This window comes from Leucopleurus acutus, assembly GCF_964270905.1.
Source record: "Leucopleurus acutus genome assembly, chromosome: 2".
NCBI lineage: Eukaryota > Metazoa > Chordata > Mammalia > Artiodactyla > Delphinidae > Leucopleurus > Leucopleurus acutus.
The window spans coordinates 46,573,941-46,590,424 of record NC_139143.1 but is presented as its reverse complement, the minus strand read 5'-3'; the positions used below and the strand labels follow the sequence as shown (position 1 = coordinate 46,590,424).

Here is a 16,484-nt window from a genome sequence, read left to right as displayed (position 1 = left end):
AGCTGGGATTAGTGACAAGTGATAAGAAAAGGCATGTAAAGGAACAAACAAAAGTCAAAAGATGAATATGCTCAACTATATTTGCATCCCACTTTAAGAATACCTACTAGAAAAAAAAAGAGAGAAGAAACTGGAGGCGGCAATTCAAATGATTTGCTCCATATCTGCTTAAATATCAGGGCTCTCTGGTGTCACAGAGTTTATTTAGAGAAACATTAACTGCTTGTCACTGAAGATTAAAGAAATGAAAATAAAATACCTGTGAAATAAAAACTCAAATCAATGGAAAGCACAGTTCCTTTTATAAAAATATCTGTAACTGCAAATTTTCAGGAAGATAGCTACTCCATGAAAGGTGAGCCTGGGCTCTGTAAAGCCAAAAAGATCTAGGGTGGCTGCTGTTCATCAGAAAGCAATCACAGAGAACAGAAAAATGGGAGAATTTATAAATAAATCCAAGAGCTTGTTCTTTGAAAAAGAGAATCAACCTACCAAGTAGACAAAACCTTTTTAAATTTCCTAAAACAAGGGACACACGTAGAATTCAAAACATTTTAAGAACAGGACATACAACCGTACATTAATACATGTGAAAATTTCAATGAAATCGAAAAATATAAATTACTCACACTGACTTAAGAAGAAAAGCTACGTATACCAATAATCCTGAAAGATACTGAAAAGTTTTCGATAAGTCTACTTCCAAAGAGACTCTGTGGCTAGACAAACTTACAAGCGAATGACATCAAACTTTGATGCCGACACTTCGTATACTACTTAAACAGTTCCATAATATTGGCGGAGTCAGTGGGGGAGCGTCCCCATTCATTTCAAAAACTTAACAGAATGCTGATACTGAAATCTGAGGATGAAACAATAACACTACAGGCCAGTTAATCTCACTTAGAAATTATTAATATTTTTTTAAACACAGAAACAACCAGTATATTTAAAAATAGCATAGTCACGGTAGGTTTGTTGTAGGAAACCATATGAACTATATTGGAAATATGATTACAATATCAATAGGTTGAGAAAGGAAAACTATGTAATCATCTGAATAGATACTTTAAAAATGGATAACATTCAACATGTATTGCTGATTTTAAAATTTTAGTAAAAGGGAGCTAGACATAGTCCTTAACATGTTTTTTTCCCAAAGAAAAGCTTATTCAGCGTTTCACTAATGGTAAAACAATGTACGGCTTTCCATTAAAGTCAGGGATGACAAAATCAGGACAGCATTCTTTTCCAACTAGTATATTGTTCTAGAAGTCCTGGCTAAGTAATAATAGATGAAGCAAAACCATTATCATTATGTGTGGATATCATCTTAGTACAAAAGCCAGGACAATCAAATGATAAAAGCCAGTGGAACCCTAAGAGAATTCAATAATTTTTGGAACATAAAATAGAGAGACCAAAATAAACAACTTTACTATAGACCAGAAATAATCAGCTAGAAATTATAGAAAATATAATTGGAAAGGTTCCCAATTATAAAACGAAGAAAAAGACTTACAAATAATCTTAGGAATTTTAACAGGGCCTATTATGAAGACAACCATGAACTTTTTTGAAGGGAAGTAACAGAAACCTTGAGAAAAAAATACCATACTCCTGGATGCAATATTATAAGATTGTCAATTATTTACAAATTAATTTCTAGGCTTACTGTAATTCTGATTAAAACCCTAATGAGATTTTTTTGGAACCTGCCAATTTCAAATGTATCTCGAAGAATAAACCAGTAAGAATAGCTAAGAAAAGAATGGAAATAAAGAACAAGGAGTGGTAACTTACTCCACCAGATATTCAGACATTTAAAAAGCAAAAATAATTAAAACAGCACAGTACTGATGTAAGAATTAATTGAGAAATCAATGAAACAGAAAAGACAGCCCCCATACTGTGTGTGTATGCATGTGTGCATATCCATAAAAGAATTTAGTAGATATAATAATTTAGTACATGATCAAGACTGCATTATAATTCAATAAAGAAAGACTTATTAAATAGTGTTTGGTTACCTATTTGGGAAAAAAAGTAATTTAACTCTTCACACTTCTTATCAATATACCAAACACATATGAGGTGGATTGAAGAATAAAGGCTAAACTTACTGAGACTACAGTAAGATGGACATTCTCCAATAGAAAACGTGTTAATTGGCACAGCCTTCCTGGAGAACAGTCTGGGTTTATCTATCAAGAACCTTAAAAACATTCATGTAGTTTGACTCTATACTTCCTCTTCCGGAAATCCTTCTGAGAAAAACAATCAGGTACGATAAAACAGTACAAATAGATTCCTCACAAAAAAATGAGCTAAGCATTCAACTCATAAAGTTGGAATGAAGGAACAGAGCAAACCCAAAGAAACAATAAGGAAGGGAATAATCAGATAAGGGCAGAAATCAATGAACTGGAGAACAAAAAGAAACAATTGAGATATCTAACAAAGCTGAAGAGATTAATAAGATCTCTAGCACAAAGGAAAAAAAAGTAGGACAGACGGAGTGAAGGAGAAGATGTAAATAACAAAGTATACAATGAGAGAAAAGCCAACTAGAGAAACAACAAATTTTTTCTAAGGTAAGTATTACAAACCACAATATACTAATCAAGTTGAAAACCTCCATAAAATGCATAGATCGCTAGAAAGCTACAAAATGTCGAAATAGGTACAAGAAGAAAGAAATTTTGAATATAAATCAATAGTAAGCTGAAACAGGAGGCCATGACTTCCCTTTCCAGATGCTTTTCCAGGTGGCCTCCTATCACCAATGGTTTTCACTGATGAGAATTCAACTGTTTGCATTCCAAGAACTGCATTAAGCTGATATGAGCAACAAAAATACATAGCCCTCTTTTAGGCAAAGGCATTAATTCTTTCAAGGTTACTGCGTGACACATTGTATCTTTCCTCAAATTAAGTGCAATCAGAGAGACATAAAAGTATTTCTACATGTTCTAAACCATAAGACACAAACTTAATGTAGCAGGTTTGGATTAGCCACAATACTGCAGAATACCAGGGGAGAGGTCACCAAGCATAGAAGATCACCACTACCACCACCACCCCACCCCCGAGCATTTCCATATGACTTTGACACACTCTATGTAGACTCTTGGAAGAGCTGAGTGGAAGAAGGGCTGTTCTGTTCAGTCCCTGCTGTGGATTTACCAAGAGATCCCTTGTGACTAGGGCTGTTATAATCAGTCTGCTGCTGTCCCTAATGGTCAGACCACCCTGCTACTGCTGATGGGGAAGAGAGCAGTGAATGAGATGCCTGCTCTGTGCCCAGAGAAAGCAGCCGTGTAAGTGCCCACCCGTGGCATTCCACTTAACGAATAAGTTCTGAGCCTCTAGTATGTTCTAGGCCCTATATTTGCTCCAGAACCAAACACCCAAAAAAGTTCAAAGAAGAGACAGTTTTCCCAGTGGATCTACTTCCATAATTGGGTTAAGTGGCACTTTTTCCTGAATTAGATACTACGACGTGGAGCAAAAGAAACTCAACATTGCGTTAAACACACTTTGGCAAGGCAGGGGGATCTGGCTTCCATGAGCTGAATGGAAAAAGGAATAGAGAAATAAGACACTTCTTGGGAGTGGCCACTTTGGCAATGATATTAAGAGAAAAAGCCTGAAGGATAAAAGATGCTCCAGGCTAGGGTGTGGTCAGTAATAAATCAAACAGGATGACAGCGGTTGGATCAACTGAGATGCAGAAAAGTTCTGTATTCTCCACAGAAGGATCCCCTCCCACCTCCATCCCAGTAGCTTTCACCACATAAGAAGGAAAAATTTTGTTCCAGTGGGATAAAATTTTAAGGTTTGAACTTTTACAGTATAATGGATAAAAGGGCTTCTCCTATAAAGCAAGCTGCTTTAGGAAATTAAATTATCAATAAATACGAGTGGCAGAATAGAATAAAATATTGGGTCTAGAGTTGGACAAACCTGTTCCATTATTTATTAGATGTGTGGCCTTGGACAAGTTATATTTTTCAACCTCAGTATCCCCATCTGGGTAAAAAAGTATAACACCCATTGTGGTAGAGAGACTCCAAAGATGGCCACCATCAATTGCTTGTCTCCGTGTCTATGTGCACTGCTCCAGCCATTAAAAGCCATAGTCCTTCCTCCCCTTGAATCTGGACTGGCCCTATGATTTGCTTTGACCAATAAGTGAGGCAGAAGTGACCTACGCAACTTCCCAGATTGGGCTTTAAGAGATCTGCAGCTTCTGGTTTTACACACATGCAATACTCCTTCTTCAAAGCCACGTGGAGAACCACATACAGAGAGCCACAGCATTCCAGCTGACAGCCTCCAGCGGAGCTCTTGGCTGATAACCTGTCATGTGAGTCAGCCATCTTGGACGTTTCAGCCTAGCTGAGCCACCAGATAATCGCAGCCCAGCAACAACACACAAAGCAGAAGAACTGCCCAGCTAAGTCCAATCCAGATCTATTAAAAACAAAGTCTCACAAAACATGAAACTCCATCCATGTAATCCATCAAAACAACAGGCTAAAGACAAATTACATGATCATATCAGTAGATGCACAAAAAGCATTCGAAAAAATCCGACACCCATTTATGATTCAAAACTCCCAGTAAACTAGAAATAGAGAGGAACCTCCTCAACTGAGTAAAGAACACCCACAAAAACCTACAGCTAACATCATCCTTAATGGTGAGTAACTAGAAGCTTTCCTGCTCAGATCAGGAAAAAGGTAAGGATGTTCCCCATCATCACTCCTTCTCAACGCTGTACTGGAAATCCTAGCTAATGCAGTAAAAGGAGAAAATGAAATATAAGGTATACAGAATGGGAAGGCGGAAATAAAACTGTCTTTGTATGCAGATAACATGATTGTCTATCCAGAAAAACCAAAGAATCAACAAAAAAATTCCTGGAATTAATAAGCAATTATGGCAAGGTTGCAGGAAACAAGGTTAATATATAAAGGTCAGTCGCTTTACTATATATCAGCAATGGGGCTTCCCTGATGGCACAGTGGTTAAGAATCCGCCTGCCAATGCGGGGGACATGGGTTCGAGCCCTGGTCCAGGAAGATCCCAGATACCACGGAGCAACTAAGCCCGTGCGCCACAACTACTGAGCCTGTGCTCTAGAGCCCACCAGCCACAACTACTGAGCCCATGTGCTACAACTACTGAAGCCTGCATGCCTAGAGCCCGTGCTCTGCAACAAGAAAAGCCGCCACAATGAGAAGCCCGCACACCACAACGAAGAGTAGCCCCTGCTTGCTGCAACTAGAGAAAGCCTACGTGCAGCAATGAAGACCCAACGCAGCCAAAAAATAAATAAACAAATATATATCAGCAATGAACAAGTAGAATTTGAAATTAAAAACAACAGCACCCCCCAAAATGAAATATTTAGGTATAAATCTAACAAAATATGTATGTTATATATGAGGAAAACAACAAAACTCTGATTAAAGAAATCAAAGAAGAACTAAGTAAATGGAGATATATTCCATGCTCATGGAAAGACTCAATATTGTCAAGATATCAGTTCTTCCATACTTGATCTATATATTCAATGCAACCCAAATCAAAATCCTCGCAAGTTATTTTGTATATATCAACAAACTGATTCTAGAGTTTATATGGAGAGGCAAAAGACCCAGAACAGACAACACAATATTGAAGGAGGAAAACAAAGTCGGACAACCAGTACTATCCAACTTCAAGACTTACTAAAAAGCTATGGTATGCAAGACAGTGTGGTATGGGTAAAAGAACAGACAAAGAGATCCATGCAACAGAACAGACAGCCCAGAAACAGACCCACATCAATATACACAACCAGTCTCTGACAAACAAGCAAAGGTAATACAGTGGAGCAAAGAGAGCCTCTTCAACAAAAGGTGCTGGAACAAATGGACATCCACATGCAAAAAAAAATGAATCCAGACACAGACTTTACACCCTTCACAAATGGACATCATAGATCTCAATGTAAAATGCTAAGCTATAAAACTCCTGGAAGATAACATCAGAGAAAATCTAGATGACCTTGGACGTGGCAATGACTTTTTAGATACAACACCAAAGGCATAATCCATGAAAGAAAAAAATTGATAAGCTGCCTGTGTTAAAATTTAAAAGTTTTGCTCCATGAAAGATACTGGAAAGGGAATGAGAAGACTAGCCACAGATTGGGAGAAAATATTTGCAAAAACATATCTTATAAAGGGTTATTATCTAAAAGATACCAAAAACTGTTGAAAATCAACAGTGAGAAAATGAACAATCTGATTTTAAAATGGGCAAAAGTCCTCACCTGACAGCTCATCAAAGCATGTAGATGGCAAACAAACATATGAAACTATGCTCCACAATACACATCAGGGAAATGCAAATTAAAACAATAACAAGATACCACTACACACCTATTAGAATGGCCAAAATCTAAACCACTGACAACACCAAATGCTGACAAGGATGTGGAACAACAGGAACCCATTGCTGGCGGGAGGGCAAAATGATACAGCCTCTTTGGAAGAAAACTGGCAACTCTTTGGAAGAAAGCTGTTTATAAAAATAAACATACTCTTAACATACAATTCAGCCATTGCTCCTTGGTATGTACCCAAAAGAGCTGAGAACTTATGTCCGTACAAAAACCTTCACATGGATGTTTATAGCAGCTTTATTTATAATTGCCAAAACTTGGAGGCAACCAAGATGCCTTTAAGTAAGTGAATGAATAAACTGTGGTACATTCAGACAATGGAATACTGTTCATCACTAAAAGGAAATAAGCCACCAAGCCATGAAAAGTCATGGAGGAACCTTAAATGCATATTAAGTGAAAGAAACTAACGTGAAAAGGCTACATACTGTATGATTCCAACTATAGGATACTTTGAAATAGATAAAACTGGGAATTCCCTGGTGGTCCAGTGGTTAGGACTCCGCACTTCCACTGCAGGGGGCCCAGATTTGATCCTCGGTCAGGGAACTAGGATCCCACAAGCTGTGCAGTGCGGCCAAAAAAAAAAAAAAAAAATTTTTTAAACTGAAATAGGTAAAACTATGGAGATGGTAAAAAGATAAGGGGTTGACAGTGGTTAAAGGGGAGGGAGGGATGAACAGACAGAGCACAAAGGATTTTTAGGGCAGTGAAACTACTCTGGATGATACTATGATGATACCAAGAATGCACCCTACTATAAACTGTGGACTTTGGACGATAATGATAAATCAATACAGGTTTGTCAATTGTAACAAACTGTATCAACTCTGGCGCAGGATGCTATAGTCAGGGAGGCTGTGCTTGCCAGGGGACGCTGAGTGCATAGAAGCTCTTTGTATTTCCTGCTCAATATCGCTGTGAACCTAAAACTGCTCTTAAAAAAACAGTCTATTTAAAAGGAAAAGAACCTCGCAGAACAGTGAGAGATAATAAATGGCGGTAGTTGTTTTAAATCACAAAGCTTCAGGATGGTTTGTTAGGTAACGATGGACAACAATCGCACCCATTTTATGGAAAAGACTGATGATTAACTGCTAACACCCATTCTTTCTTTCTTCCTCTATAATAAAACCCTTTGGTTTAGCTGGGAAAAAGATGGCCTCCCAACCAAAGATTACATTTACTAGTTTCCCTCATAGTTGATATGGCCACGGACTAGGTTCTAACGAACAGCGCATGAAAGAATACGACATAAGCAACTTTCAAGGTTATGCTCTAAAAAAAGAGAGGGTCTGCCCGCCCCCTTCCCTTGCACGCTTCCTGCTGGGAAAAAAGCGAACATGGCAGCTGGAGTTGGAGCAGCCAACGTCATGAGGTGGAACCATATGTCAGGGATGGCAGAGGAACATAGTAGAAGGAGCCAGGGTCATGGATGCTATCCAGACACCATACCAGGCCTGACCACAGTTATTCTGGAGGCTATGTTTCTGCAGCCAAGCCTATCTTCTAAGTAACACACCATCTCACAGGGCTGCTGTAAAGACAGAATGAGACAGGGTACATAAAGTACCTAACATGGTGCCTGACAAAGACCAGGTGAGTTCCTTGCACATGGGCCCTGAGAGCTCAGAGGCTCCAGCCAGGGAATGCAGCTACTTGGACAGCCTTGACCAAACAGTCTTCATCTACTTTATTTATTTATTTATTTATTTATTTATTTGCGGTACGCGGGCCTCTCACTGTTGTGGCCTCTCCCGTTGCAGAGCACAGACTCCGGACGCAGGCTCAGCGGCCATGGCTCACGGGCCCAGCCATACTGCGACATGTGGGATCTTCCCTGACCAGGGCACGAACCCGTGTCCCCTGAATCGGCAGGCAGACTCTCAACCACTGCACCACCAGGGAAGCCCCCTTTATCTACTTTAGATGGTCAGTCTCTCCCATGGCTTTGAGTGGGACATAGGTAGAATGCGGGCAAAGCTGATCCCAGTGACGCAAATCAGTCCCAGTGATCCACAGCGAGGCAGCTGCTGGGGGCACAGCACTGTCAGCTGTGCTTCCCAAAACCTACCTTTGCCATTTTAAGTGACCACAATTACTTTCAGCAAACTCCCCTGCCTTCAAGATAAAGTCCAGACTCCTCGGCCAAATGAATACACAACGTCATTCACAATCTATCTCGCTCTTTGATCTAAGCTCAACTCTTACCACTCTCCCTCCCCACACTACACTCCAGCCCTCCTGAGTGGTTTGGGGTTCCCAGATCATGCTGTGTTTTCTCACACCCCAATGGCATTGCACATGCTGGTCCATTTGCCTGCAAACACATCTCTGTCCACAGAGCCTCTGCCCCTTTCTCTACTTGGCTGACTTCTGTTCTTCCTTAAAACAAGGTTCACCATCACCTCTAGGAAACTGTCCCTGACTACGGAAGAGCTCACTCATGGACCCTCTAAAATTCTTTCTTCCATTCTTCCCCAGTATGGGAAGTTTTATGTAGCACACGGCCACCAAGCTAACGACAAGATTTCCCAGCCTTCCAGCTGTGGCCAGGGAACTCAGTGCTGGCCAACTGGTGTGAGCAGAAGTGACAGGGCAATGTTTATTCCAAGCTGCCCTTAAAGGAAAGGAGGGTTCCCATGCCCCTTCCCATGGGCTGGCATGAGGACTTGGTAATGAGTCCTCTTCAACATGTGCACAAAAGCACTGTGGACAGCAGAACAAGAAGAGTAAACAGTCCGGGCCTCCATGTGTCTGAGAGGAGTAATGGCGAGAGAGAAGTTAAAGAGATTACTGCTAATTATGAATGCAAATCATCTCCATGGCCTTCAGTAGCCATTGAATCAAACCTTCTTATTACAGAAGACCAGCCACAGGATCCCCTAAAAGATCCAGGATTAGGGTGGAAAACTCCACGACTCAGGTCATTGATTCAAACTGTCCAAGACAGGAGGAAAGCAAAGCAGAGCTCAAGTCACCCTGAGCCCATGAGGCTACCTTCCTGAATCTTCCACCTCTGAGCACTCCCTCCTCCATCTTTCTTTCTTGATACAAGTTTAGAAAAGTTGGGGCCTTACCTCTGGAGACTTTGTAAACTTCATAGAAAGAATAGAAGTGGAAGCCTAGGGAAGCAAACAGGTAAAAAGACAGTTCCCATCGGGGCAGCATTGCTCCTTGTGACAAAGGGTCCCGTGGCCCACGCTGAGAGTTTCTAGGAAGAGAAACAGAAATAAAAACATTAAACCATAAACATGACACTAGAGGACAGAATCTTACTTGTTCTCCCAGGGACCCATCACTATTCAAGGGGATATAGACATAACCCTCCTCCTATCACACCTCCTCCTGCCATGACTTTATCCCACCTGCATCACATCGCATCACACACACACACACACACACACACACACACACACACACACCCTGCCTGCCCAGGGTGGGCAGGTCTTTCCTTATGAGTTCCCACAGCCCCCCATCTGTCTCCCATCACAGTGTACACCAGACACTTCTGTTCTCATGGCCTGCCATACCTGTCTCCCCCTGTGGAGTGGACCTTTAGAGAGTAGGGACCATGATCTCTGAGTCCCAGCACCTAGCACAGGACGTGGAATGTAGCAGGAAAGGACTACCAAATGTTCCACAAATAAATAATAAATTATTATTCAAAAGCCTGAATAAAAGAAAAGCACGAATCATCTCCAAACCTCTTCTAAGCCAACAGCATTTACCTCCTTGTTCTCCCCTTCAAATGTCATCCCATAGTTGTTTATAAGAATGGATTAATAAAGCCACTCTGTCTTCCATCTTCTGGGCACTTCTTAAACAGAAGTTAATAGCCTACTAGTTGCCCACCCTGTATACGCCAGCTCCCTTCTTACACAGTAATTGAATTTCTATCTGAACACGTGGATGCTGAGCTCGACTCTACAGTGTATCCAAATGTGGCCATTTGAATAGTTGTGGCTCTGAGGCTGTGGTCATCCCCTTCCTGCTGGGTGGAGTCGGAACAGCCACCTTTGGACCAAGAGGTAAAAGCCACATAGAAAAACAAGACAGAGGCGCCTCGGTCCCTGACTGCATGCACCACCCCACCTCAGCCCCACCCCCAAAACTGCCCTGAACCTCTTATATCTGGACGATTACATGAGAGAGAAATGCACCCCCAGGATATTTAAGCCTGTGCTGTTCTCCATGTCTCTGTTACGGCTGCCATGTCTATATGCTAAGTAATAAAGCAGGTAACAGAAAGTCCTAAAATGCTGTAAATTAAATGATCAGTTCCCAAATAACAAAGAGTTAATGAAATGTAAACCCTTTTATGGCCCTCATTGCTTTACTTAAACCTCTCCAATATGTCTCACTGTGGATGTCAACTTAAAACAAGAGCAAAATTTTAAGCCCCAAGCAAGCATTTCTATTATGTGACAGTAACGCCAAAAATCAGAATTCACACGTGAGCTCGTTTTACCTTCACAACAGCCAGGTGAAGTAGGTGGAGCAAGGGAGGGAGGCATTTACAGATGAGGAATGTGAAGCACGGCGAGGTCACACAATCAGAAACAACTGAGCCAGGGCTCAAATCCAGGTCTTGGGACCGTTGGGTCCCCACCCCACTGCTCAGGTACAGCCACCAGCCCCATTACTGCCAGTTCACAGGGTTACTTGTCCTTAGGGCCTGGCTCGGAATCTTCCACACACAACCTCCTTTCTTCAGGCTACAGGGAGACGCAGCAGGAAGGGATATAAACTTTAGCTTTTGTAATAGGGAAGAACAAATCTGACTCCATGTTGGATCTGTTTTGTTTAACTTTTAACCTTTGTATTCTATTGCATTTGCTACAAGTTAAAAATATTGCCTATAGCCTGAAACATACAGGAGAGCCCATTCTCAAGGCTCTGACCTTTAATGGTATAATATTTTCGTTCATATAGAGACAAAAAGTTGCAGGACGGAGAATAACATTTGTCTTTTTGGAGGTTCACAGGAACATCATAACCATCTGACCTACATGGACAGCTGCAAGAACAAAGGATCCTGACACTAAGATGTTTGCAACAACCAGCCATACCCTCTCTCCTTTCACTATAAAAGAAACCTGAATTCAAATTCAGGTAAGATGGTTCTTTGGGACACTAGTCCACCATCTTCTCAGTCTGCTGGCTTTCCGAATAAAGTTGCTATTCCCTGCCCCAACACCTTGTCTCTCAATTTATTGGCCTGTTGTGTGGTGAGCAGTACGAGCTTGGGCTCAGTAACACTTTCATAAAATACGAGGTCAGAAATCAGTGGTCCTAGAACCAGAGGACCCTCTGGTCATTACCTAAAATTTGCCAAGCCAGTCTAGTCTGAGTTTCTCCTGCAGATCTCCTAAAAAATCCAGAAGCAGCCACTCATGCTCTCAATCCCAAGCTCTCTAAGCCCTAGTACTCCAACAACGCCTTCTCAGGTTCCCCTACTACTTTTCAGAGCCACTTCTAACTTCATACATTTCTAGTCACACTTTATTTTTAAATACCTGGCATCTCCTAGAATATGTTAAGATTTCTTTCTGGAACTTTGTAGGAATATAGTAATTTCCAATTTACTGGGAAGTGAATTTCAACCTCTGGGTTTCGTATTGTCTCTCCTTTCCAAGGATGTTGGTATTACTATATTGGATGACTTTCCTCAATTAGCAAAGAGCTGAACCCCTCTTGAAATGCTACTAAATTTGAACATAAATAATCTTGGAGATTAAATCAAAGTTCCTGAAGCCCTGCTCTTTTGAACCTTTTCATGGACATTCTCCTTCTAGGACAGTTCCCCTGAATTAGTGATTTAACTGTCAGGACACTAGAAAACTCAGCGTTATAACATTTTCCTTTTTGATGCTGCGCTTAGCTACAGTGTATATGTTTTGCAGACATATACACAAAGTTACATAGTAATAAACAACAAAGCAGCAGGGCTGTGTCCTCATATCTAAAATCTGGGGACTGGACCAAATAGCCTCCTACTGACAGCATATCAGGGAGAGATGCATCAGGGAGAGATGCAGACCTAGGGGAGACCGGGCTCCGCCGCTGACTGGCTGAGGAATTTAAGTGGATCACAACTTTCCAGATACGTTTCCTCATAGAGTTATTGAATGGATTAAATGTAAAATGTTTACCCAGGGCCTGGCACAGAGCAAGCACTCAATGAACATTAGCTAAGATCTGTCCAGTAGGACCAGTTAGTAAATTTAACTCATCAGGAGCTTACCTAGCCAGAGCCCTGGTTTCCTTCCAGAATTGATGACAGCTAACTGACCTTCCATGGGGAGAGGGGGTGAGCATCCTACCTGCCGCTGGGCCTTCTTCAGCTGACCGGCATCCCCAGAATTCTCTCCAGTTTCTCATCCCCATCCTCTCCCCACATTCGACCCAAGGCCACCCCAGACGGCTAACAAACTGTCCTTGGGAGCCACCTGGAGAGCTTTCTGACCACTGTCTCTTCTCACCACCTCTTTTCTTAGCCCCAAAGGAATTATATACAGTCCTCACTTTTCTTGCCTCATCATTCACAATCCCAGGAATGTGACCTCAAAACACCACCACCACACAGACACCCACCTGTCCTTCTTAACAGATCTTTCTTCCTTAATACTTCTTTTCAACTCTTGTCCACTTATCTCAAGAAAATTCCTCTCCCCAGTGTTTTCCCCCCTCCCTGTTCATTTCAGCTGTGCACTCGGAGAGCCAATCAGAGTAGATATGTTTTAAAGGATTCAATGACACAACACAAAGCTGTACCTTTGGGAATGTAACTAGAACTTTTTTTTTTTTTAATGTCCAAACCCATAAACGTTCCTAAAAACTCTCTCAGAGAATTCTCAAGTTTCCATGTCTCATTTTCTAAACACGCTTATGTTCTTCTTTAGGCATAAGCTACCACTATGAAATCAAAGAAGCCCTTACTCAAATGTGTAAGTAATGCCTCTTCTCTGTTTTTCATGCATAAGATTCAGTCCTGCAGCAACATTATCAGCTAAGTGGGCATCCATTCGATAGCCTAGAAACTCGTCACCATTTGTAACATGACTTCTATAGGAAACAGCCAATCTACAGCAACACAGCCTGTTTTTAAGCAGGAGACTACCTGATCGATCTATATAAAGGAGGTTATAGTACTGATATGTGAGAGCTAAGGCGGGTTGCTGGGATGTCTGATGGGGAACATGTGTCTGAGAACACTTCCACTTTGGTGGGAATACTGGTCAGGACTGTGAGGAAGAAATAAATGGGGACAGTTTAGGAGCCAAGTGGCGGAGGGTCTTAAACATATATGATGGCAGGCTCGGATCTGATTACGTGAAGAAATCTCAGGCTTGTGAGCCAGCACATTTAAGTTTTTCATGAAGCTTCAGGAAGAAGCCCCTTGACATAGCAGTAGAGACTAAAGGCAGGGAGGTCAGCGATTCAGGCTCTCGGTGGGAAGTGGAGAGAAAGTGCTAGAACGAAGCAACAGAGAGGAGGGAAAATTAAGTTGCACCTGGCACCAAGTTAGTCCAGGAGGCACTGGGGCGGGGGGGGGGGGGGGGGGAGGATAATAAAAGACATAAAATAGCATCTCCAAAGCTGTCAAGACTACAGTGTCTCAAAGCTGAATATTATTGATGAAGGTGAGAAACGGGCACAAAGTGAAGACAGAGAAAAAATGCATTTAAGATTAGGTCTTGGAAGAAAATCATAGCAGAGGTTTCCCTGGGATTAGGGGAAAGAAGTCAAACTGGAGGAACAAGATTTCTCTACCCCCATACTGGGTATAAGAGCCCCAAGCTGGGTATTTCCAAAAAGTATTATATTTATCTGGGAACTGTAGAACTCAAGCGGCCCACATAATAAAATCTTAGCTGGAAAATGGCAAGAATTCCTCAGCTTAGAGGGATTTTTCTATACTGAAGCAATGTACATTTGCATTCACATTGTAATTTAACATTCCACCTGCTTTCAAAGATGCCATCCACTCTCATTCTCACCAGGAGGGCTACCTGTTAGCTCTTTTTTCAGGAATCAGAATCTTGCTCAGAGAAAAGACAGGATCTGCCCAAGGATCCAGAGAAGCCAGCAATGGAGCAGAAAAGAGAACCCAAGTTCTCAACTCCCACTCTCTTAGGCAGAAATCCTGTTCTTTACTCTTGGCAGAAAAGTATAGCTCACTAGGCCAGAGCCTGAAGTGTGCATACACATAACTTCTGTAAGATGCTTTTCCCCAGTAACTTGCAATATCTTTTCAAAAGTCTTTTATCTGGGCTTCCCTGGTGGCGCAGTGGTTGAGAGTCCGCCTGCCGATGCAGGGGACACGGGTTCGTGCCCCGGTCCGGGAGGATCCCACATGCCGCGGAGCGTCTGGGCCCGTGAGCCATGGCCGCTGAGCCTGCGCGTCCGGAGCCTGTGCTCCGCAACGGGAGACGCCACAACAGTGAGAGGCCCGCGTACCACACACACACACACACAAAGTCTTTTATCTTTATGGTTGATAAATACAACACATGGATTCCAACACTCCCACATTAAATTCTTTTCTGCTCCTCACCCTTGATATTTAGCGCTAAATGGGCTATCACCAAATACTCCCACGCACCAGAGGACTTTAAAACGGCACCCGCAGCATGAAGCTAACAATCTCCAGTGCCATCACCATCATCACTCCCAACTAACTAAACTGAAATTTTTCTCTGAGTTTTCCCAGAGTTTAGCAACAGCTGTACTACAATAAGTAGTATTTACAGATTACCTATGCTGAGAAAGCACTTTACAAGTATTCTTTCATTTAATCTCCGTAACAACTCTTTGAGGTTGGTACTTCTGGTATCCTCATTTAACACAAAAGATAACCAAAGCCCAGAAGGATCAAGAAACCTGCCCCAAATCACACAGCTAGTAAGCAGCAGAGCTTAGATTCATACTTATCAAGTCTAATCCCAGAGCCTTCTCTCACCCACCTCCCTATTCTTACAGAGTTCACAGGATTCATTTTTTCAACATCTATGACAAAATCAATTCATTGGGAAAGCTAGAAGATAATATAAGCTATATACATGCAAAAGAATTTAAAGTTATGTATAACGTAGATACACCCCAGGAAGAAAATCAACTAGATGTACTCAAAATACACATGAAACATCTAACTCGTACATTCCTTAGAAGATTTACTGAAGAAGACAAACTAAACCAAACCAATTTACCTCGGAAATAAGAGGGGAAAGTCAGGAGTTATATAGAGGTAAGGGCTGAAAAAAATGGAAATAGTTCTAAATTTAGGAACAAATGAGCACTCTGGAAACCACAAAGTAACAAAGTAAAAGGAACTCATGCCCACTGAAATGACAAGGGCTTTGAAGAAAAGAAAATATAATAGTAGAGCAATATTCTAGCACATCTGGAAAAGATGTTAGGGGGCTTTTGCTCTTTTCCAGGTAGAATTTGATGAAACCTATTTTGCAGAATATAAATTACATGACTTTCACCAGCAAAACCAGGCCCAGATTCATCGTGTCTTCTCACAGTACAGTGTTCTCCAAACCCTGCTTAAGAGTCTTACAAAGAGTCTTATTCTTCTACCCACGTGACACTACGGAGAAACGCTTTTCCACACCCAGAAAGCCTTCACCAACGCACTGGAATGATCAGCTAGATTGACGAGGTCCACTGGGCTGGGCAAAAGTCTAATTACAGAATATTTAAAAATACATATCACTACTTCAAAATATGCACCAAATGTTATGTATCACTGTGCAATGAACCATCCCGAAACACAGTGGCTTAAAATAACAAGATCTATTCTCTCTCGTGATTCTATGGGATGGCAATCTGGGCAGTTCTTCTGCTGATCTCACCTGGCATCACTCATATGACTAAGTCACTGCATGGCTCAAGGAAACTGGGGAGGACAACATGATCTCACCCACATGTCTGGCATTTTGTGCCAGCTGTCATCTAGGTGTCTTACTTCTCCTCCATGTGGGCACTCATCCTCCAGTAGGCTGGACCCTTCATAGCA

At 41.7% G+C, this 16,484-nt stretch overlaps 1 protein-coding gene across 3 annotated transcripts in view; it reads right to left on the bottom strand.

Annotated features, from left to right (window-relative positions):
- The window catches only part of HHAT (hedgehog acyltransferase), a gene marked incomplete at both ends in the record, with an annotated part of 350,098 nt that extends 340,452 nt beyond the window's left edge, over window positions 1–9,646 (bottom strand). For 2 of the 3 annotated variants that reach the window (XM_082832660.1, XM_082832661.1), the window contains one exon: window positions 9,538–9,628. In XM_082832660.1, coding sequence (XP_082688786.1) covers window positions 9,538–9,628 — 91 coding nt within the window. Of the gene's footprint in view, window positions 1–9,537 lie in introns of all 3 variants that reach the window. The other variant, XM_082832662.1, reaches the window with a different exon arrangement.
- Window positions 9,647–16,484: the final 6,838 nt, after the last annotated feature.